General features: G+C 45.1%; 1 protein-coding gene across 1 annotated transcript in view; it reads left to right on the plus strand.

Moving 5' to 3' along the window:
* The window catches only part of pdia5 (protein disulfide isomerase family A, member 5), a 136,966-nt gene that overhangs the window by 66,970 nt on the left and 44,523 nt on the right, over window positions 1-25,473 (plus strand). The window contains exons 12-14 of the mRNA XM_080199513.1: window positions 6,890-6,960; window positions 7,639-7,802; window positions 15,949-16,079. Of these exons, the coding sequence (XP_080055639.1) occupies window positions 6,890-6,960; window positions 7,639-7,802; window positions 15,949-16,079 (366 nt within the window). The remainder of the gene's footprint in view (window positions 1-6,889; window positions 6,961-7,638; window positions 7,803-15,948; window positions 16,080-25,473) is intronic.

Raw genomic sequence — 25,473 nt, forward strand, 5'->3', positions numbered from 1 at the left:
GTGACCACCCCCTCATAAATGATCAGGCCTGCTCCAAAAGGTCACTGAGGCTGGCACCACTGATGCCTTTTGTACCTTGGCTTGTTCCCCTGGGACTCTGTGCTTCAAATACATTTCAGCAAATAGAGACTGAGTAACAGTGACATGCTGTTATGTCAACAAGCCAAAGTCAGTCATTAGAATGCTGTTAATCAACACGACCTGTTTATCGACCCTCTATAATTGACAATCCATGAATTGAGGACAATTGGTAACTAGGCAGCAACACATTTTGCTTAATCTCATTCCAGCAAGAAGCTGGCCAAGCCACTCTGGCTCGGCTGTGCGTAGATAAGGTATGACAGGATTGGTGTTCACTGTCTATTGTTTCAATGTATGTGCTGCCAAGTGAAATGAGTTTTTGGTTATTATCAAAGCAGCACCCAGTTGACGTGGGACCACTGCACAAAGCCACATCCTTGATCACAACCATGGCAGGGACTGTACAATGGATGTGGGCACACTACCCTGGCAATAATCTTCAGTTTTCACTGACCATCTGTGCTCAAGGTACTAATGTTTTTTTTGTTTGATGGAAACTGAGGTTAATGGTGTGGCAGGAAAAATTTATAAGGAAGAAACAAGCTTTGTATAGCATCACATGGAACGTACAGCACAGAAACAGGCCATTCAGCCCAACATGTTCATGTCAGTGTTTGTGCTCCATATGAGCTTCCTCCCACCCTACTTCATCCAACCATTTCGGAATATTGTTCTATTCTTTACTCCACTCAGAAGATTCCTTAAATACATTTATGCAACTTGTACTGCATCTTATGAGGAAAAGTTGGACAGGTTGGGCCTGTATGCATTGGAGTTTAGAAGATTAAGAGATGGTCTTATTCAAATATATAAGATCTTGCGAGGACTTGCCAGGATGGATGCTGAGAAGATGATTCCCCTTGTGAGAGAGACTAGAACTAGGGGGCACAGTTTAAAAATAAGGGGTCTCCCAATTAAGACTGAAATGAGAATTTTTTTTCATGAGGGTCATTAGTTTGTGGAATCCTCTTCCCCAAAGAGCAGTGGAGGTCATTGAGTAGCTTAATGCAGAATGTGAGAGATTTTTGATTGACAAGGTGGGGTCAAAGGGTATGGAGGTAGGAAGGATAGTGCACTTGAGTCCACAGAGCAGCCTTGTTATGACAATGGAGCAGGCTGCAGGGGCTGCAAGCCCTATTCCTGCTCCTAATTCATATGTGCGTATATATATCTTAAGTGTTGTGACAGTGAGTTTCATATTCTCATCACACTCCGGCTAAAGAAGATTCTCCTGAATTCCCTATTGTATTTATTAGTGACTATCGTACATTCGTGGCTTGTTGTTTTGGTCTCGCATGACCTTGAACGGACTGTCCCTCTCTCTTTTCTTAAGAAAAAAAGACGCAGCCACTTCAACATTACCTGGTGGGCTTTATCATATGAATGTTCCCCCCCCTCCCCTGCAACACCCTTTTTCCAGGGACAATGGATACTTGTTGTCGAAAAGTTCCACAATCTCAGCCCTCCAATGCCACACCCATGAGCATGCTACGCACTTGCCAACCATGGATGAATTTCTGCAAACTGGTTGCTTAATTGGGTGGGGTGGGATTGGCGCCTCAGCGAAGCCCTCACCCAGTGGCCATGTTAGTTTGTATAGCTCAATCAGCCGCTGAATAAATTTATTAATCAATGAAAGAAAGCCCTCAGAGCTTTTCATTTTTTCTTTCCTAAGGTGTGGCTGACACTGGCAGGGCCAGCGTTCATTGCCCATCCCTAATTACTCTTGAACTAACTGGCATGTTTATCCTATTCAGAGGAACAGATAGGAGTCAATAACATTGCTGTGGGTTTAGAGTCAAATGTAGACCAAACCGGGTAAGGGTAGCAGATTTCCTAGGGACATTGGTGAGCCAAATGGGTTTTTATAACAATCAATGATAGTTTTGTTACTAAGCAGAGCTTTCAATTGCAGAATTTATTAATTGGATTTAAATCACACCGGCTGCTATGGTGTAATTAGAAGCCGTGTCTCCTCTCCCAGAATATTAACCTCACCCACTAGACCAGTGACATTGCCACAAAACCACTCTTCTTCCACTGTCTGTTGTCTTACCTTAATGTAAAAAAATACAAACATTCGAGGTAGGGGCAGGAGTCGGCCACTCAGTGCTTGGACCCTGCTCACCGTTCAATAGGCTTGTAGCTGATCTAACTGTGATCAACTACCTACCCCCGATAACCTTTCACCTCCTCATTTACCAAAAAGTTCTGCTTTGTAAACATTCAAAGTCTCTGCTCCCTCTGCCTTTTGAGGAAGGGAGTTCCAGACAGCAGTAGATTGTTCAGCCCCTCATGCCTGCTCTGCCATTTGATAAGATCATGGCTAAGTTACCTCAGCTTCACGTTATTGCCCTATCCTTATGTTTCTTGATTCGCTTAATGTCTAAAAGGCTATTGATCTCAATCACTGAGCATCCGTGTCCTTCTGGGATGGAGAATTCCAAAGATTCACAGCCATCTGAGTGAGCGAGTTAACGTAGTGACCATAAAAGCTAACCGACAGAATAGTTACAGTAACCTGGAGGAGATCGTTGCTCGTCTGAGTTCAGGCAGTGAATCTCCTTTGAAAAGCTGACAGTTAGTTCCACATGTACAGTACCACAAATAACTTGTTAAATGTAACTAATTTGTGCGAGTTACTGTCATTTGAGGAAAGCAACTAGCCGAACTTCCTTCGACAGCATCTTCCAGACCAGTGACCTCTATCTAGAAAGACGAGGGCAGCAGGTACATGGGAACATCACCAATTGCGAGTTCCCCTCCAAGTCACCCATCATCGTGACTTGGAAATAGATCACTGTTCTTTCAATGTTGCTGGGTCAAAATTCTGGAACCCCTCTCTAACAGTACTACAGGTGAACCTACACACAGAGATGCAGCTGTTAAAGAAGGCAGCTCACCACCATCTTCCGAAGGGCAATTAAGGATGGGCAATAAATGCTAGCTTAGCTAGAGACGCCCACATCCTATGAAAGAATAAAATAAGTAATAGGTGACACGGTGGTTGGCATTGCTGCCTCTCAGCCTCAGGGACTCAGGCTCAGTTCTGGCTTTGGTCTCTGTCTGTGTGGAGTTTGCACTTTCTCTCTGTGTGGATTTTCTCCAGGTGCTCCGGTTTCCTCCCACAGTCCAAAGATGTGCAGGTTAGGTTGACTGGCCATGCTAAATTGACCCTGGAGTCGGGGGGATTAGCAGGGTAAATGGGGCCTGGGTGAAATTGTGGTCAATACTGACTCGATGGGCCAAATGGCCTCCTTCTGTACTATAGGGATTCTATGATTTAGCCAACAGAATTACTTAAAAGGTCAAAAGGCAATTTAATTCAAAATTACAAGTGTGTGATGAGAGCAGTTAGGGAGGTGTAGGATTGGGGTGGAGGGGGTCAGGATGTGGAGCGTGAAAACTTGTCACTTGCAAGCAAGTCATGGATTTGAGACAATTGAAAATAAAAACTGGGAATGGGTGAGAAATGAAATTGTGATAAGTTAAAACCTGAAATACATTGCGTGAAAGGGTGAAGGAAGCAGATTTAGTTGTATTTTTTTCAAAAGGGAGCTGGATATGTATTTGAAAAGGAACAGTATGCAGGGAAAAGGGCAGAGGAATGGAATGAATTAGTAGCTTTTCGGAGGCAAAATAGGCAGAAAGGCCTTCTGCACTTTCTGACAGTATTTAAATGGAGGGTGATTTTCTAATTTGCCAACATAAGAACATAAGAAATAGGAGCAGGAGTAGGCCATCTAGCCCTTTGAGCCTGCCCCGCCATTCAATAAGATTATGGCTGATCTGTCGTGTCTCAGTTCCACATTCCCGCCCTCTCCCCATAACCCTTAATCCCCTCTCTTATCAAAAACCCATCAACCCGCGTCTTAAAAATATTTAGCGAGGTAGCCTCCACCACTTCAACGGGCAGAGAATTCCAGAGATTCACCACCCTTTGAGTGAAGGAGTTCCTCCTCAACTCTGTTCTAAACCGCCCCCCCTTTATCTTGAGGCTGTGCCCCCTAGTCCTACTGTCCTCTCTGAGCGGGAAGAGTCTCTCCACGTTTATCCTATCCATCCCATTCATCATCTTATACGTCTCAATGAGATCTCCCCTCATTCTTCTAAACTCTAACAAGTACAAGCCTAGTTTATTCAGCCTCTCCTCATAGCTCAACCCCCTCAACTCCGGTATCAGCCTAGTAAACCTCCTCTGCACTCCCTCCAAGGCTAAAATATCCTTGCGTAATTGCAGCGACCAAAACTGCACACAGTACTCCAGCTGCGGCCTCACCAATGCCCTATACAGCTGCAGCAAGACCTCCCTACTTTTATATTCAATCCCCCTCGCTATGAAGGCCAGCATCCCGTTAGCCTTCCTGACCACCTGCTGCACCTGTAGGCTGGGTTTTTGCGACTCATGCACAAGGACCCTGAGGTCCCTCTGCACCGTCGCCTGCTGCAGTTTTTCGCCACATAAGTAATAGTCCTTCCTACCATTATTCCTACCAAAGTGGACCACCTCGCACTTGCCAACATTAAATTCCATTTGCCATTTCCTGGCCCATTCGCCCAGCCTATCTAGATCCTTCTGCAGACTCTCCACACCCTCCACGCGATTTGCCGTTCCACCAATCTTGGTGTCATCAGCAAATTTCGACACCATACACTCGGTTCCCTCCTCCAGATCATCTATATAAATGGTAAATAGCTGAGGCCCCAGCACCGACCCCTGGGGCACTCCACTAGTCACCAACTGCCAATCCGAATAGCACCCATTAACCCCCACTCTCTGCCTCCTATTTGACAACCAATCCTCTATCCACGCTAACACCCTACCCCCAACTCCATGCCCCCTTACCTTCTGCAATAACCTCTTTGTGAGGTACCTTGTCAAACGCCTTCTGAAAATCAAGAAAGACCACATCCACCGGCTCTCCTCTATCCACCGCCCTAGACACATCCTCATAGAACTCCAATAAATTTGTCAGACACGACTGCCCCTTAACGAAACCGTGCTGCGTCTGCTCTATCAAGCAATTCCCCTCAAAATGCCTCGCAATTTCCTCCTTGATGACGGATTCTAACATTTTACCTACAACAGACGTTAAACTAACCGGCCTATAATTCCCCGCCTTTTGCCTGACACCCTTCTTAAACAACGGCGTAACATTAGCCGTTTTCCAATCTTCCGGCACTTCCCCGGAATCCAGCGACGTCTGGAAAATAACCACCAAGGCATCCACTATCACCTCCGCCATTTCTTTCAGAACCCTCGGATGTATTCCATCCGGTCCTGGGGACTTGTCCACAATCAGTCCCTCCATTTTGTCGAGCACCGCCTCTCTAGTAACAATAATGTCATTCAGGCCCTCCAGTCCTACCATCTTTCCATCGCTAACACCCGGCAAATTATTCACGTCCTCCTCCGTGAAGACCGAAACAAAAAAGTCATTCAAGACCTCAGCCATTTCCCCATCCCCTACCACTAAGTCCCCCCTCTCATCCTCTAAGGGTCCAACGTTCACCCTAGCCAGCCTCTTCCTTTTTATATATTTATGAAAACTCTTGCTATCCTTTTTTATGTTAAGTGCTAGCCCAGCTTCATAGTTTCTCCTACCCTTCTTTATCAACTTCTTTGTCAATCTTTGTTGACATTTAAACCTCTCCCAATCCTCTTCTCACCCACTACTCTTAGCTACTCTAAACGCCTCCGCTTTTAATTTAACACTTTCCTTCACCTCCTTCATTATCCACGGCTTATTACCTCTCCTCCTACCGTCCTTTTTAACCGTCGGAATAAATTTCTGCTGAGCGCCAAGAAAGATCTCCTTAAAGATCCTCCACTGCTCCTCAGCAGACCTACCTTCCAGTGCGCTCCCCCAGTCAACATTCGTGGATGAACAGTCAACAAGGTGGATGAATACAGAATTTTGGAAACACGGATGCAATCTGTTAAAATAATCCAAAAATACCTCCACCCTTAGCCTCTGAAGAGTTTTTAAATCCAGATTCTCTCAAGTGCATTTGAACAGTTGACAGGTGTGCGTGTGTGTGTTAGTAAGACGATGCACTGCTGAGGTGACGGCTGATAATTGCCATGGTGACAGGAAGTTATTAAACATGGAAATAATAGCTGGGGACTAAACCCCTCTGCTTAACGCTAAGGCAGAGACAGCTAACCAATTACTACTGAAATGACATCAATGTTTAGTTCCCAATTGTCCTTAATCCATGGACTGTCAATTATAGAGGTCCATAATCAGTTTTGTGTTGATTAACAAAATTCAGTGACTTGTTCTATTTGGATTATTGCCAAATCTAACATCACTATATCTTCTGTTTGCCTGACCCTATGGAGCCCTGTAAGAAGTCTCTCAACACCAGGTTAAAGTCCAACAGGTTTATTGTTAGCAAAAGCCACTAGCTTTCGGGACTCTGACCCTTTGTCAGGTGAGTGGAGAGTTCTGATCACCTGACCAAGGATCAGAGGCCTGAAAGCTAGTGGCTTTTGCTACCAAATAAACCTGCTGGACATTAACCTGGTGTTGTGAAACTTCTTGCTGTGTTTACCCCGGTCCAACACCGGCATCTCCACATCATGCCTTTGCAGCCCTGCCATCTTTGGGGAGGAAAAAAGGACTTGAATTTGTGTAGCACTTTTCACAACCTCCAGACGTGCTAAAGCACTTTACAGCCAATGAAGTGCTTTTGAAGTGCACCAATTTGTGCACAGCAAGCTCCCAAAAACAGTAATGTGATTAATTTGCTACTCCTGTCTGAGATGGGTACATTCTGAATTTTCATCCTGTTTCTGATGTAGGGTGTGGTCATTGTAAGAAGATGAAGCCAGAGTACGAGGAAGCTGCTGAGGTGCTGAGTAATGACAGTGATGTAAGAAAATGTTTGTGATGCTCTTCTTCCTAAAAATGAGCGGCACAGTGGTTAGCACTGCTCCCTCTGCGCCAAGGACCAGGGTTCAATTCCGGGCTAGGGTCACTGTCTGTGCAGAGTCTGCACATGCTCCCTGTGTCTGCGTGGGTTTCCTCTGGGTGCTCCGCTTTCCTCGCACAGTCCGAATGACATGCTGGTAAGGTGCATTGGCCGTGCTATATTCTCCCTCACACAGTGGTTAGCACTGCTGCCTCTCACGGCGCCAGTGAGCTGGGTTCGACTCCTAGCTTAGGTCACTGTCTGTGCGGAGTTTGCACGTTCTCTCCCTGTCTGCATGAGTTTCCTCTGGGTGCTCTGCTTTCCTCCCACAGTCTGAAAGACGTGCAGGTGAGGTGCATTGGCCATGCTAAATTCTACTTTTGTACCCAAACAGGCGCCAAAGTGTGGCAACTAGAAGATTTTTGCAGTAACTTCATTGCAGTGTTAATGTAAGTCTACTTGTGATACTAATAAACTTAAAGTTTAAACTTTAGTACTTCAACCAAAGTTAGTGGAGCGATCGCACTTGGAAAAGAGAAATAGTGATGCCTTTACTCATACTCTCAAAAATGTTAGCGTGCCTTTTTAACCTCTCTCCTGCTCACCACCTCCAGTTACTGTTTTGCTTTGTTAACCTAGAGTCCAGGCGTGTTGGCAGCAGTTGACGTCACAGCTCAGAAGTACTTGGGAGAAAAGTATCAAATCACTGGCTTCCCAACACTCAAATACTTTGAAAATACTGAAGAGAAATGGACACTTCCACATCTGCGGACCAAGGACAAGATCATCGAGTGGATCTACAAGTATGTTATTGATCATTAATCATTGCATGTACTGAATTTTTCTCCATGACAACTCCACATGGTGGACTTGAGGCTTGTGCACAGGACACCGCAAAGGGTAGATTGAGTGAATGGCACAGATGGGGGTGATTGACAGGTGGGTCCCAGGCTTGTGTTTGATCAGCGATATGCTAAAGCTACAGATTCTTATTTATTTATTAGTGTCACAAGTAGGCTTACGTTGACACTGCAATGAAGTTACTGTGAAGCACCTTTAGTCGCCACACTCCAGTGCAGGTACAATGTTAGCACGACCAATGCATCTAACCAGCACGTCTTTTGGAATGTGGGAGGAAACAGGAGCACCCAGAGAAAATCTGTGCAGACACAGGGAGAACATGCAAACTCCACACAGACAGTGACCCATCTGGGAATCAAACCCAGGTCCCTGGTGCTGTAAGGCAGCAGTGCCAACCACTGTGCCACCCTGCTGCCCTTGAGGAGGCATCTCAGCCGCGCGGCATATTTCACGCCCTGGTTCGGTCCACAGAGAAAATCCATTTAACAATGATGACACTTTGTATTTAAAGTGCTGCTGTTATAGTAAAGTAGTCCCAAGGTACCTCACAGGATCAATTATACAAAGGGCAGCACAGTGGTTAGCACTGCTGTCTCACAGTGCCAGGGGCCAGGTTTGATTCCCGTCTTGGGTCACAATGTGTGTGGAGTCTGCACATACTCCCCGTGTCTGCATGGGTTTCCTCCCACACTTCAAAGATGTGTGGGTTAGGTTAATTGGCCATGCTAAATTGACCTTAGTGTCGGGGGATTAGCAGTGTAAATGTATGGGGTCACGGGAATAGGGCCTGGATGGGATTGTGGTCGGTGCAGACTCGATGTGCCGAATGGCTTCCTTGTGTACAGTAGGGATTCTGTGATTCAATAAGAACGTGATGGCAATCCACTGAAGGAGCTTTGGTACAGGTGACCAAAAGCTTTGGTGAACGAGGTGCGTTTTGAGGAGTGTCTAAAAGGTGGAAGGAGAAGTTTGAGAAAGGAATTCTCAAGCTTAGGGCCTAGATAACTTGTGGCATGGTCCCAATGGTGGGGCAATCAAAATCAGCTCTGAAGAAGAGTCATTTGGACTCAGTCCCTTGCCCCACAGAAGCTGCCTGACCTGCTGAGCTTTTCCAGCATTTTCTGTTTCTTTTTGGATTTCCAGGATCTGCAGTATTTTGATTTTATTTATAACGACAGGGCTATGCAAGAAACCAGAATTGAAGAGCAGCAAATATCACAGAGGGTCAATAAGATGTTAGAGCGCTGGAGAGGGATGAGGCACAGTCGGATTTGAAGGCATGGGAGAGGAATTTAAACACCAAGCCTCGCTGAACTGCGGACCAATGTAGCACACACGATAAGTGAGCAGGACTCCGGGCAACTTAAAATGAGGTCAGCCTGGAGAGCATTGGAATTACTGATGGGAGCTTTACTGTCTCTCCACTCTCCCCCCCAACCCCCCCCAGACTGGCAACATGTCTGTCGTCACTGAGCTCCGCACTACTTTCCCACATAAAGCTCCCCCAGCTGCTGATTGTCCTTGATGGTTCAAGGGGTTATATCGATGTGCTCTTTGATTGTGACAGAATCACTCAACGGTTACTGCTCCAGTGGCAGCCCGCAGATAAGCGACTCTATCAGACGCAGTGTCATTCATCAGGAACCACGGTGGAACTAATTACTTTTAATTTGACATTTTGATGACAAAGGGTGAGCAGTGAATCCTCAATGCTATAAACCTTTAATTAAATTGTGTAAGAGGAAAAGGGGGAAGTGACCTGGGCTAATCCATTTGGTTCCTGTGGAAAAATGTATGGAAATTTCAGTCTCTCGGTGTTTGGCAGTCACTGTGTTTCACCCTGTTCAGAAATCTCAATGTATTTTTTTTTGATCTATTAAAAGCATAACCAAGAGCTGCAGCTGGCTCAGAGAACTGTTTTATTAAAATCCCCCAATAGCTTCTGGCAGGAAATCCAAATCCTACACTTGACATTTTCTACCTCTGCTGCAAAAATGTTGGAAACATTTTATCACATCGAACTGATGCTTATGGAAGCGCTCGCTGAATATACAATGAAAGTGATTTAAAGAGGATCTTGAATGGGCTGGAGCAAATTGTTTCCACTTGTAAAAAGCCCATGTGTATATTTATTTGGTTGGTTGAGGGGGGGATGAGCATTGTTATGAAGGAGACAGCGCTGGTAAAACCTGAATTTGTCTCTCCCTTTTCTCCCCACCCTTGCCCTCCGTATCTTCATCAAGCACTCGCAGATCGAGTGTGATCGGCCTAGGTGCAGTTGGGAACACCCTCGACCTGGGCTGGCATTGTTTCTGGCTGGCGTTGTTTCTGACGTAGCAGCAACTCTCATTTCTATCGCGCTTGGAACCCAGTGGAGCAACCTTCAGCTCTTCACAGGAGCATAATTAAAGAAAAATTGACCCTGAGCCAAAGTAGGAGATATCACTCTCTCTCTACCTCCAAGCACTGCTACAACCTCGAGAGATTTCTGCTCCAGTTCTAAACTCTTGCACATTCTAATTTTAATTTCTGCCCCTTTGTTGACTGTCACATCAACTGTCTGACCATGTAAGCGCTGGAACTCTCCTTACCCCACCCCGCCTTATACCTCTCCTACTCCCTCCTTCTGAGATAGAAGCTTCTTACAGTGTAGAAGGAGGCCATTTGGCCCATCAATTCCACAATCCCACCCAGACCCTATCCCTTGGCCACACATTTTTACCCTGCTAGTCCCCCGACACTAAGTGGCAATTTAATATGGCCAATCAACCTAACCTGCACATCTTTGGACTGTGGGAGGAAACCGGAGCACCCGAAGGAAACCCACGTAGACATGGGGAGAATGTGCAAACTCCACATAGACAATGACCTGAGCCAGGAATTGAACTCAGGTCTCTGGCACTGTGAGGCAGCAGTGCTAACCACTGTGCCACCATGCTGCCCCAAAAATGCTCCATTATACCTGCCTCTTACCTGTTCTTACATTTCATAATGAATTTCGTTGTCAGAAATATTTGATAATGCTCTGCAAAGCCACTTGGAACATTTACTTATTTTAAAGATGCTATATGGGGGCGGAAGAGGGTGGGTGTTGACACAATAGTTATGTCACTAATTTAACCCACCCGAACATGGGTTAAAATACCAGCAAGGCAACAGGTGGAATTTTGATTCCAGATTTATTAATCGAACTAAAGGCTAGTTTAACGCTGACCATTGTCGATTATCATAAAATCCATCTGGTTCACTAATGTCCTTTAGGGAAGGAAATCTTCTGTCCTTACCTGGTTTGACCTACATATGACTTCAGCTGCCCAGCAATGTGGTTGACTCTGAACTGTCCTCTGAAAAGGTCTAGCAAGCCACTGAGTTGTATCAAACAGCTACAAGGCCCACAACATGGAATGAAACCAGCCAGGCCACCTCTGCACCAGGAGCAAATTGGCAAACCCTGCCCTGCCGACCGCCTTTGAGGCTAGTGTGGGCTTGTGCCAAAATTGGGCACAGTCTAGTCAAGCAACAGCTGGACCTAATCATACTCAAGGAATCGTACCTGACAAACAATGATGAGTGCAGGAGTGCATGCCATGGGCAATACCAGGCACATCTAAAAATGTGTCAACCTGGTGAAGCTACAGCAGGACTACTTGACTGCCATTCAGCATAAGCAGCAAGTGATAGAACTAAGCAATTCCTCAATCAACAGATCAAGTCTAAGCTCTGCAGTCCTGGCATCTACAGCCCTAAATGGTGGTGGGCAATTAAACAACTTACCAGAGGAGGAGACTCCACAGATATCCCCATCCTCAAAGATTGGAGTGCCCAGGACATAAGTGCAACAGATGAGTTTGAAGCATTTGCTACCAGGAGTGCTGAGTGCAATATCCAACCCTCCTTCCTCCAGAGATCGCCAGCATCACAAATGTCAGTCTCCAGCCAATTCAGTTCATGCAACAGGATATCAGGAAATGGCTAAATGCACTGGATACTATAAAGGCAATGGGACCTCATAATATTCTGACAATAGTGCTGAAGACTTGTGCTCAAGAACTAGATGTGCCCTAACCAAGCTGCAACATTACCATCTACTCGGCAATGTGTAAAATTGTCCCGGTATGTGCTGTCCACAAAAAACAGGACAAATCTAACCTTGCCAGTTATTGCCCCATTAGTCTATTCTTGATCATCAACAAGTGCTATCAAGTAGCACTTATTCAGCAGTAACCTTCTCGCAGGTGCTCAGTTTGGGTTCCACCCGTCCTCATTACAGCATGGACAAATGGAGGGAGTGACTGATCTTGACATCAAGGCAGCATTTGACCATGTGGCATTAGGGAGCCCTCGCAAACTGGAGATAATGGGAACGGGGGGGAAATCTCTTTACTAGTTGATGTCATACTGGCTGCGTCACGAATGACCTTCCTCCTATCATAAGGTCAGAAGTGGGGATGTTCCTGTTTGGCACATTCATGACTTGTCAGCTATTGAAGCAGACCATGTTCATATGCTGCAAGACCTGGACAACAGTCAGGCTTGGCTTGAGGAGTATAATTCTCACCATGCATGGCAATGACTATCTCCAACAGCAGAGAATCTAACCATCTTCCCTTGACATGCAATGTCATTATAATTGAATTCCCCTCAATCAACATCCTGAGGGTCACCGTTACAGAAACTGAACTGCATCAACCATATAAACGTTGAAGCTACAAGAGCAGGTCAGAGCTGGGAATTCCACAGCAAGTAACTCACCTCGAAGTCTGTCCACCATCCACAAGATACAGATCAGGAGTGTGATGGAATACTCTCCACTTGCCTAGATGTGTGCAGCTCCAACAACACTCGAAGCAGAATACCATCCAGCACAAAGCTGCCCATTTGATCAGCAGTCCATCCACCACCTGCAACATTCACACCCTCTACTAGCAACACGCAGTGGCAACAGTCTGTCCCATCTACAAGATGCATTGCAGCAACTTGGCAAGTTTCCTTTAACAGCACCTTCCAAACCTGCAGCCTCTACCTACTAGAAGGACAAAGGCAGCAAATGCATGGGAAAACCACCACCTGCAACTCTTCCAAGCCTCACACCATCCTAACTTGGAACTATGTCACCATTCCTTCACTGTCGCTGGGTCCAAATCCTGGCGCTCCCTCCCTAACAGCACTGTGGGAGTGCCTACACCACATGGGCTGCAGCGGGCTCAAGAAGGCAATTGGGAATGGGCAATAAATGCTGGCCTGACATGAGCAAATAAATAACATGTATCAATGCAAATTGTTACTGTCTTGGGACCAAACATTTGATTTGAGAGTTAAGGTGGACCTTTAAAGGAGGAGAATAGGATGGGAAGGTTTTGGAAGACAATTTCAGAGCTTGACCCTAAACCAGCATAAGACCTGTCCACCCACTTCCTATATTTGATATAGGTATGACTCTTGAACTGCTCAATTAGAATTATAAAATTCCTACAGTATGGAAGGAGGCCATTCGAGCCTGCACTGACGACAATCCCTGTAACAGCATGTATTTATCCTGCTAATCCCCCGATAGTATGGTCAATTTAGCATGGCCAATCAACCTAACCCACACGTGTTTGGAGTGTGAGAGGAAACCGAAGCACCCGGAGGAAACCCCCACAGACATGGGGAGAACATACAAGCTGCACACAGACAGTGACCCAAGCCGGGAATCGAACCCAGGTCCCTGGTGCCGTGAGGCAGCAGTGCTGACCACTGTGCCACCATGCCGCTCTATTGTAGAAAGTTCACTTGTAAGGTGAGATGGATAATGGCAATACTGTTCTCTCTCAAAATAAGGGCTCAGGGGCCATAGAAGAGAGATTATTTGGATAGCTCTTTCAAAGGGCTGACACACGCTTGATTGGCCAGTGTCTGCACTGTGTGAGTGGAGTGCGTAGCCGAAACAGGAGGAAACAAAACAAAAATCTGTTTAGGAATGGTGTTGATGTACGGATACAGTGATGTGGATTCACTTGTGCTGCACATATTCACATTACACTGATTGCTGTTCTCTTGAGTTGCTCTGTGTGCGCTGGAACCTTGATTTGTATGCAGGTGGCTAGTTTGGCTTCTAAGAAAAAAAATGATGTGGTCTAATTCGACCTTGTTCAAAGTCAATGATGTTGTACATCTGGGTTACTCAATTACTCACTTAATGAACTGAAATAATTCCGATTGCACCCAGACCTAATCCTGGTAATACCTGGATCTCTATTGGTGATAACAGTAAATTGTTCATGTGGAGGGATCCATTCTATTGACCTGGCTCTTTGTTTGTTTGTAAGCATGTTGCATGAACATGATTTCATTATTAAAATGAAATTAAAATGCTGTGGATGCTGGTGATCTGAAATCAAAGAACAAAAAGCGGTGGAAATGCTCAGCAGGTCTGGTAGCATCCACGCTTCTGAAGAGTATATTGGTCTAAATGTTAACTCTGTTTCTCTCTCCACAGGTGCTGCCAGATCTGAGTTTTTCCAGTACTTTTTGCTGAGATATACTCATTGCTTAATCAAAGTTTATTTATTAGTCACAAGTAAGGCTTACATTAACATGCAATGAAGTTACTGTGAAATTTCCCCAGTTGTCACAGTCCGGTGCCTGTTCAGGTCAATGCACCTAACTAGCATGTCTTTCAGACTGTGGGAGGAAACCGGAGGAAATACACGCAGAGAATGTGCAAACTCCACACAGACAGTGACCCAAGCCAGGAATCAAACCCGGGTCCCTGATGTTGTGAAGCAGCAGTGCTAACCACCGTGCCACCCACTTTGGGTAAAGTAATTGGATGGAGAATGCATAATATTGACTGGCAACTGTGATGCTGAATGCAAACGTCATCATCACCAAATCCCCTACTGTCAACATTCTTGGGGTTACCATTGACCAGAACCTCAAGTGGACTCACCACATAAACACAGTGGCTACAAGAACAGATCAGAGGCTAGGAATATTGCGACGAGTAACTCATCCCCTGACTCCCCAAAGCCTGTCCACCATCTACAAGGCACAAGTCAAGAGTGTGATGACATACTCCTCACATGCCTGGAGGGTGCAGCTCCAACAATTCTCAAGAAGCTTGATACCATCCAGGACAAAGCAGCCTGCTTGATTGGCACTACGTCTATAATCTCTCCACTACCGACGCTCAGTAGCAACAATGTATACTATCTACAAGATGCATTGCACAATTCACCAAAAATCCTTAGACAGCATCTTCCAAACCCACAACCACTTCCATCTAGAAGGACAAGGGCAGCAGACATGTGGGAACATTACCACCTGCAAGTCCCCCTCCAAGCTACTCATCATCCTAACTTGGAAATATATCGCCATTCCTTCACAGTTGCCAGGTCAAAATCATGGAATTCCCTCCCTAATGGCACTGTGGGACAACCCACAGCACATGGACTGCAGCGATTCAAGGAGGCAACTCACCACCACCTTCTCGAGCAAATAGGGGTTGGGCAATAAATGCTGGCCAGCCAGCGACGCCCATGTCCCACAAATGAATTTACAAAATAAATCAAAACATTCATTCATGCTTTTGGTCATATTGCAGGCATAAACCCTGCTTCCCTGAACAAATATCTTGGCTGTCACAGACAGTCTAAGTTTGACGACCATAGTTCCACTCTTCACTGTTAGACGGTCGTCAGGTCACGTTTCCAGAGTGTACCAGTCTTTTCCGGTGTCCTAAACACTCTGGAGCAATAGGAAAAAGGTGGGATGCTGAGTGGGTGGAATGACAGGAGAAATTGGAAGGCAGCCAAGGGTGGGGATGAAAATGAGGGTTTTTAGAAAACCGGGTAGGAGGTGGCCTGAGGGAAATATTAATGGAACTTAAAAAAAGCGGTGACCACCCATATCAATGTAGGGGGATGAAGAGTGGTACTGTATTGGGAGGGATTGTGTAAAACTGGAGGAGACCACCTGAATACGTGATTGTAGCTGGGGTGGGATAGAGAAACACAGAGAAGGATCTTAAAGTTTATTTCCCCAGAATGCACTTTCATTTTTTTTCCTTTCTTTCCCACCACCATCTCCTCATTCCCACTCCACCAGTCCTCAAGCCCCTCCACCACCAGAACAGTCTTGGGACGAGCAGCAGACCAGTGTCACTCACCTCGGTGTGGAAGATTTTAAAGAGTTCATGAAAAAAAAGAAGCATGCTTTGGTCATGTTCTACGCTCCCTGTAAGTTCCTGTTTGTATATTTATGGGTGTCATATTGAACGTTTTATGTTATCAACTTTTGAACTTCCATCACCAGGCATCTTTTCCCATCTGCAAAGGTGGGCTGGAATTGACCGTTGCAGAGTCTAGGTTCGCATTCATTCCCTTGAGTATCTAATCTAAGGGGTGATCTTAGATTAGTGGATTTTGCTGAGGTACATGATGAGAAAGTCTTTTCTCCTCTGGCGGGGAACAAGGGACACCACCACAAAATCACAGCCAGCCCAAAACTAATTTGTCTTTCTCCCCCCCCACTCAAAATCCTCATCTTTCCCCAAAGAACTGAAATTGATATCCTTTTGCTGGAGTGATATGTTACAAAAATGGGTAAACAGAGTTGAGATATAAATTAGTCATCTAATATTTTTTAATTCCGTCGTGGGACATGGGCATCGCCGGCTGGCCAGCATTTATTGCCCATCCCTTGTTGCCCTTGGAGAGCAGTTGAGAGTCAACACATTGCTGTGGCTCTGGAGTCACATGTAAGCCAGATCGGGTAAGGACGGCAGATTTCTTTTCCTACAAGACATTAGTGAACCAAATGTCTTTCTCCAACAACTGCTAATAGTTTCACAATCATCAGTAGATTTTTAATTCCATATATTATTTTACTGAATTCAAATTCCACCATCTGCTGTGGCAAGATTCGAACCCGGTTCCCAGAACATTAGTTGAGTTTCTGGATTCGTAGCCCAGCAATACCAGTAGGTCATTGTATCCCCCTAATGGTAGAGGAGGGCTGAGGGGCTGACTGGCCGCCGCTTCTTTCTATCCTCTAATGACCTTAGTTGGTTTCCCCTCAGTGTAACCTTGTGACTGGTGGTTGATGGATGTATGTAAATGGTCCTGTGTCATTGTAGGAGAATGACGAAAATGCAGCACTCCCTTGTCTAATAGTAATATAGAAGAAAGGAGCAGGAGGAGGCCATTTGGCCCTTCGAGCCTGCTCCACCATTCATTATGATCATGGCTGATTGTCCAACTCAATAGCCTAATCCTGCTTTTTCCCCATAACCTTTGATCCCATTCGCCCCCACCATCAGCAACATTCTCCCTGCATCTACTCTGTCAAGTTCTGTTAGAATTTTAGAAGTCTTTATGAGATCCCTTTTCATTTGTCTGAACTCCAGCGAAAACAGACCTGACCTAGTCAACTTCTCCTCGTGCATCAGTGCCGCCATCCCCAGAATCAGTCTGGTAAACCTTCGCTGCACTCACTCGAGAGCAAGAACATCCTTCCTCAGAAAAGGAGACTAAAACTGCTCATAATATTCTAGGTGTAGCCTCACTAAGGTCCTGTATAATTGCATAATCGATATGGTCAGACAGGTCAAACTCGTGGCAGTGTGTCCTGGGCACAAGCTCACATGTCCTTGCCCTCTGAAAACTTAGTGCAGTGCATTTTCAGCCCTAATTATATTCTTGATACATGTTAGCAAGGCTGGTGTTCAGAGGAAATGTGTATGTAAAAGGCAACTAACAATGATCCCAGCACCAATCCTATAGAACCTCACTCCCCATAACTTGTCAATTCAGGTAACTACCTTTAACCTCTAGTCTCCCTTTTCTGATTTATAAACAACTTGGTAAGCATTCTGCAATTTATAGAATAATATAATCTACAGTACAGACGAAGGCCATTTGGCCCATCGAGCCTGCACGGACAACAATCCCACTCAGGTCGTATCTTATCCCTGTAACCCCATGTATTTATCCTCCTAATTCCCCTGACGTTAAGGGACAATTTATCATGGCCAATTAACTTAACTCGCACAACACAAATTCCGCACTAAAATATTGACCCTATGGATTCTCTGCATTGTTTGTAAAGCTCCCAAAATGAAAGTTACATTGGTACCTTCATGGGGAAGCAGGATAGGTACATGGGGGAGGAAAGCAATAGAAGTACAGAGTGTACAAGGTGTGATGAAGTAGGTTGGGAAGCCCGTATAGAGCATAAACGTCACCGCAAACCATTTGGGCAGTCTATATTTGAATTCTGTGTAGTTCCATATAAGCTGTACCTTGCACCGACCCAGTAGAAGGGGAGCGGGATTGAGGATTGTGGATCAAAATATTTGAATTTATTGGCCGTGATCAGCTGCTTTTTTTAATTATGTTTCGGTTTTGGGGGAAGTACCGTTACTAAACTTAGCTCTTCAGCTTATCCATTCTTTTCTCTGTATTCATTCATGAGCTAAAGTTTATTTATTAGTCACAAGTAAGGCTTTCATGAACACTGCAATGAAGTTACTGTGGAGTTCCCCCAGTCGCCATACTTCAGCACCTGTTCAGGTCAATGCAGCTAACCAGCACATCTTTCAGACCATGGGAGGAAACCGACGCACCTGCAGGAAACCCACGCAGACACAGGGAGAATGTACAAACTCTACACAATGACCCAAGCCGGGAATCAAACCCAGCCCCCTGGCGCCGTGAGCCAGCAGTTCTAACCAGTGTGCCAAATAGCTGCCTGTGTTATAAATTTTAATGTTTCTAATCACCAAGGTACAAATTTGTAACTGTAGAGGCTTTTGGCGAGAGAGGCGTTGTCTATCAAATAACAAGCTCCGGGAACAGGAGTGATTGGAGAATTTTATGCCAGACAATAGGAATGTTTTAAACCCAGGATAATGGTAAAATTGTTTCATTTAGCACATCCTGCAAATGTCATACCGTCTTAACAGCTTGGATTTATATTTTTTTTGCGCAGTGCTTTACGGCAGTATACGGTTAATAGTGAGATGCAGAGCATCGAGTGAGCTAATCTGTGAGAAAAGCAATTTTGAACATTGGACAGAGTCACTAGTTTTTTAAGAGCAGCGCATTGAAAAGCCGATAGCAGCCTTTGTAAAACGTGACAGACAAAGCTGTCCTTGTGATAACCTTGCAAAGAGAGGAATTTTCTGAGCTACCTATTTCCTAATTTAAATTCAAAATCCTTTTGCTGTTCCCAATCCCAACAAGGATGTAACAGGATGGAGTATTGAAGAGTCTGGTTATTGTAACAAATCCTTCCGTCATTATGAATGGGTGGAGATGCAAACTTGCACTTTCTCTCCTAGAGCTCTCCCTTCACTGTCTCACCAACGCCCCCCCCCACCCCCTCACCCCACGTCTCGAACAAAAAGATTATCCTTTAAAAAATGTCACGAAATTCCTCTCGCAATATTATCATTGGAGCCTCATGGCCCCCTTTGTCCAAGTCTCAATTCATATGCAAATTGACTCTGTGTTCTGGTCATACCCAGCAGTCTTTGTAGGCTGAATGACGAGAAAGGAATTGCGCAGAAATGGCAAAATACTAATCCAAAGGTGAGAGCTCCTTCCTGCAGAAGAACTTTAATCTGCGTGATGTGATTAAGATGGAAAGGAATTGTTCTGAGTATTATTGGAAAGCACGTCCAAAAAAAATCCCCAAGTGCCTCAGTGGCATTATAGCTTATGACACTAATATCTTACTTGCTGCTATGCAGAACAATAACCGAGAGGGCAAGATGCAATGTGTTGCTGAGGAGGAAGAGATTTCTTTCAGCCAGCCATCACTCAGGGGGTAGAATCATAGACCATAAGAAATAAGGGGTGGCATGGTGACACAGTGGTTAGCACTGCTGCCTCGCAGAGAACAGGAAACTTGAAAAACTCGGCATCACCGCCCCACATCATGACTACTATCGGCCTCGCAGGGCCAGGGACCCAGGTTCAGTTCCGGCCTCGGGTCACTGTCTGTGTGAAGTTTGCACTTCCCCCTCTGTCCGCGTAGGTTTTCTCCGGGTGCCCCGGTTTCCTCCCGCAGTCCAGTGCTGTGCAGGTTAGGTGGATTGGCCGTGCTAAATTGACCCTAGTGTCGAGGGATTAGCAGCTTAAATGTGTGGGGTTACGGAATAGGGCCTGGGTGGGATTGTGGTTGCTAAAGAGTTGATTTTATGGATTTTTAAGGATTTTATGATTCTATGAAATAGGAACGGGGTAGGCCATTATCCCCTTGAGCCTGTTACACCATTCAATAGAATCATGGCTGATCCAACATTCCTCATGCCCACCTTGCTGCCCTTTTGTTGTAACCCTTGATTCCCTTACTGATCAGCCTTAAATATACACAGAGACTCTACCTCCTCTGCTCTCTGTGGCAATGAGTTCCAAAGACACTCAACCGTCTGGGACTCCTCAGTCTTCTATTGGCACCCTTTCATTTTGAGACTGTGCCCTCTGGCCTTAGACTCTCCCATAAGGGAAACAGCCTTTCAGCGTTTACCTTCAAGCCCATCGTTTACCTTCAAGCCCATTGTAAATCCTGTACGTTTCAATGAGATCATCTCTCATTCTTTTAAATTCCTGTTTAACCTTCCCTCACAAGACAATCCCTTCACACCAGGGATCTTCCTCATAGAATCATAAGGTGTCGAAAAGGCCCTTCGGCCCATCGAGCCCATACTGACACATTAGAAACACCTGAACACTCACCTAATCCCATCTGTCAGCACTTGGCCCATAATCCTAAATGTTGATCCAGATACTTATTAAAGGATGTGAGGCAAGCCACCTCCGCCACTCTCCCAGGTGGCACATCCCAGACTGTCATCACCCTCTGGATAAAAAGGCTTTTTCCTTACATTTCCCCCCCGCCAAATCTCTTGCCTCTCACTTTGAACCTACATCCTGTTAATGACTGATCCTTCAACTAAAGGGAACAGCTGTTCCTTATCAACTCTGTCCATTTCTGTCATAATCTTGTACACCTCGACCAGGTCACCCCTCAGTCTTCTCTGCTCCAAAGAAAACAAATCAAGCTTACACAACGTCTCCTCTAACTTAAAAGTTCCACCCCAGGCAGCATCGTGGTGAATCTCCTCTGCACCCCCTCCAGTACAATCTCATCCATCTGATAGCATGGTGACCAGAACTGCACACACTGCTCTAGCTGTGGCCCCACCTAAGTTCTATACATTTCCAATGTGACTTCTTCCCTGCTTTTGTAGTCTATGCCTCAATTGATAATTCAGAGGCTGAATAAACTAGGCTTGTACTCGTTAGAGTTTAGAAGAATGAGGGGAGATCTCATTGAGACGTATAAGATGATGAATGGGATGGATAGGATAGAGGTGGAGAGACTCTTCCTGCTCAAAAAAGACAGTAGGACTAGGGGGCACAGCCTCAAGATAAAGGGGGGGCGGTTTAGAACGGAGTTGAGGAGGAACTTCTTCACTCAAAGGGTGGTGAATCTCTGGAATTCTCTGCCCGTTGAAGTGGTGGAGGCTGCCTCGCTAAATATTTTTAAGACGCGGGTTGATGGGATTTTGATAAGAGAGGGGATTAAGGGTTGTGGGGAGAGGGCGGGAAAGTAGAACTGAGCCACGACAGATCAGCCATGATCTTATTGAATGGCGGGGCAGGCTCGAAGGGCTAGATGGCCTACTCCTGCTCCTATTTCTTATGTTCTTATGTTGATAAAGGCAAGTGTCCCATATATCTTTGTCACTACCCTTCTAACATGCCCTTCTGCTTTGAGTTCTGTGGCCAAGGTCCCTTTGTCCACAAGATTTCCTGAAGTCCTACCATTCATTGAGTACTTTCTTGTCAATTTACTCCTTCCAAAGTGTTTCACCTTACAATTTTCAGGGTTAAGCTCCATCCGCCACTTATCTGCCCATTTGACTATTTCCTCTATATCTTCATGTGGCCCAAGCTTTTCTGTTAACCACCCGTCCAATCTTTGTGTTGTCCGCAAGCTTACTAATCCTACTCCCCCCCCCCCCCCCCCCCCCCCCGCGAGGGTATCAATGTCATTTATGTAAATGACGAATAATAGGGGGCCCAACACAGATCCCTGTGACAGACCACTGGACACTGACTTCCAGTCACTAAAGCAGTTTTCTGTCATCACCCTCTATCTCTTCCAACTGAGCCAATTTTGAATCCTACTTTACCAAACTACCCTGGATTCCGTGTACATTTACTTTCTTTCCATGAAACCCACGTGGGCCCTTGTCAAAGACTTTGCTGAAATCCTAATGAACTACATTGAGTGCACTACCCTCGTCTACGCACTTGGTCACCACTCAAAAAAAAATTCAGTCAGATTTATTAGGCATGATCTCCCTCTGGTGAAGCCATGCTGACTATCCCTGATCAAGCTTTGCCTCTCCAAGTGGAGAAAGTTGCTGTCCTTCAGAAATTTATGTAATAGTTTTCCTACTGCTGATGTGAGACTCACTGATTTGTAGTTCCTTGATTTATCTCTACAATCCTCCTTAAATAAAGGAACCACATTAGCTGAGCTCCAGTCTTCTGGGATGTGCCCCCTGTAGCCAGAGAGGAATTGAAAATTTGGGTCAGAGCCCCTGCAATCTCCTCCCTTGTCCCTCACAGCAGTCATCTGGACCTAGAGATTTATCCACTTTTAAGGCTTCTAGCACTTTCAATACCTTGTCCTTCTGTATGTCAATTTGCTCAAGAAGCTCTCGGTCTCTCTGCCTGAATTCCATACCCTCGACCTCATTCTCTTGGGTGAAGATGAATGTGAAATATTCATTCAACACTCTACCAATGTCCTCTGGCTCCACCACCACATTGCCCCTTTGGTCCCTAATGGGCCCTACACTTCCCTTGGATATCCTCTTCCCATTGATATACTTATAGAATATCTTGGGATTTTCCCTACTGTTACCAGCAAAGCTTTCTCATTTCCCATCTTACTCTGATTTGCTTCCCTTGTACTTTTCAAAAGCCTTTCTTTTCCTTCTCATTGTATCCTAAATATCTCTGGTCATTCATGGTTCAGGGCTTGTTATTCCTACCTATCACCTGACGGGGAACATGCTGGGCTTGCACCATCCTCATTTCCTTTTTGAATGCCCCTCACTGCTCTTCTGTAGATTTTTCCTGTGTAGCTATTCCCAGCCAACCTTGGCCAGATCCTGTCTTATTTTACTAAAATCATCTCTCCCCCAGTCCAAAACTTTTTTGCAGCTTGTCTATTTCCTTGTCCATAACAAACTTAAATTGTACCATGTTGTGATCGCTATCACTAAAATGCCCCTCCACCACCACCTGTCTGGCTTCATTCCCCAGAATTAGGGACAGAATTCAACTTCTCTGTGGAATGGGCAGGTTATCTTACGAAGGACATGTGGACAGGCTAGACTTACCTGCTGGAGTTTAGAAGAGTAAGAGGTAACGATTGAAATGCAAGATCCTGAGGGGTATTGACAGGGTGGATGTGAAAAGGGCGTTTCCCCTTGTGGGAGAAACGAGAACTAGGGGTCGTTGTTTAAAAATAAAACAGGTGAGGAGACATTTTCTGAGGTTCATGAGTGTCTGGAACTCTCTTCCTGAAAAGACAGTGGAGCAGAGTCTTTGAATATTTTTAACCATGATGTGGAGATGCTGGTATTGGACTGGGGTAGACACAGTAAGAAGTCTCAACACCAGGTTAAAGACCAACAGGTTTATTTGATGAAGGACTAGCGCGACTAAATAAACATGTTGGACTTTAGCCTGGTGTTGTGAGACTTCGTAATATTTTTACTGCAGAGCTGGATAGATTTTTGGTAAGGAAGGGGGTGAAAGTTTATCAGGGATAGGTGGCAGTGAGGAGTCAAGGTTACAGTTAAATCAGTTTTACTCTTATTGAATGACAGAGCCGGCTCGAGGGGCTGAGTGACCTACCCCTGTTACTAACTTCTATGTTCAGATGCATTGTTCAATTCTGCAATGTATTAACTCCAGTGACCATTCCATATCGATCTCTGCTATTGGTGCTGGATGTATTTTTTAATCTGCTGCGCTAAGCTGCAATGGCAGTCAGCTCCAATGTTGACATTGCAGATTCAAATCAGGTCTTTCCAAAGGCCAGCAGTGCACTTCTGCTAAAGGGCAAGCTTTAGCTCTGAGCCCAACGTTGTCAAGCTATGAGTCCATGGACATAAATGTGAGTAATCCAGAAACCTCCCAAGCTCAGAGAAGTGATTATATAAAGGGGTCTAATTATCAGACCGCATCTTGCCCCTTGTGCTAATCGTTGTGCCTGGTACACTAGAAAAACTGAAATTTCAGCCCATCTTGGATCTCATTCTGCGTGGAATGCTTCAAGGCTGCTAACTGTTCCATATATACCACTTAGTGGAATCGCAGCGGTCTGTGTACTGAAGTTACTTTGTTGGCGGAATGTGGAAGGGTGGCTTGGTATTACGATCCCAAGTGTATTCGAGGCTGGGTTCTGTCTTTGATATCTGCAAGTACACTTATCATGGTATGCTCAAAGCATAACTGTTTTTTTGGACGGAAGGAACCAAGACATCCCTATTCCCTCTGAACGTGGAGTGCAGCCTATTTAATGTAACTCTGAGCTCACTGGTCTCAACTACAACCTGGATCCTTCATTGTTTTCTCTGCTGTCTGTCTTTTCCATTGAGTAGGATGGTCGCCACTTTCCAGTCTAACAGTGTAATTTCTGATTTAAAAAAAACAAACTCTTAAACAGATGAAATATCTTTATGATGCAAAGAAAATCTTTAATGGTTCTCAAACTCAGTGAGCCTCATCAGCTTTTGCTCTTCATTGTTCTGATGTTAAATGTAGATGTTGCCTTTCTTTTATAGCCTGTACTCGCTGATCAAGGTTTGTGTAAATATAAATAGTCCTTCAATTAATTTGGCAATAAAACATTGGGTAGCTGTCACTATGTTAGTGGATGTGTTTTGGAAGAAATATTAGGCATGTTGACGAGCGTAAATTCACTTCACTTGGTTGAAGGCATTGATATCTAATGGACTAACCTCTAGAAAGTTTCCTCTGTATGGGGGTCATACCCAGCACTCACTCTTTGGATTTGTGTCAAAAACAATACTTGCTTTAGACAGCATCAATCCTCATAAGCAATGTCAGACCTTCAACTGAACATCTACATGAATTTGCAACTAGACCATCTATTTTACTTAGACTGTGACATGAGGCTGATGTGTGCGCAGGACGGCTGAACAAGACAAACATTCTCACCCTGCAAATAGGCTCTTATAAATGTAAACTGTTGTCCGCCTCCAAAAACAACTCTTTCTAACGACAATGTTTCAGTGACTGGAAGTTCTTTTGTTTTAATTGAGCAGCTTGTTTCCAAAGCCGGGTGTCACGTGATCACAGGCTGCCTGTATTAATATGAACACAGGAGTTCGCTGCTACTCTGGATCTTGTGCAGCAAAGGAGTGGGACCAGATCACTTGGCTGTCTTGGCACATCAACAAGTGGACATGCTTTCATGGATGTCACTCCATCTCTCTGATTTAGTTCCCTGTTAGTTTTTAGAGGACCATAAGCCACAGGAGCAGAATTAGGCCCATTGAGTCTGTTCCCTAATATT

The sequence above is a fragment of the Carcharhinus amblyrhynchos genome, chromosome 11 (assembly GCF_965287045.1).
Source record: "Carcharhinus amblyrhynchos chromosome 11, sCarAmb.v2.hapA, whole genome shotgun sequence".
Taxonomy (NCBI): domain Eukaryota; kingdom Metazoa; phylum Chordata; class Chondrichthyes; order Carcharhiniformes; family Carcharhinidae; genus Carcharhinus; species Carcharhinus amblyrhynchos.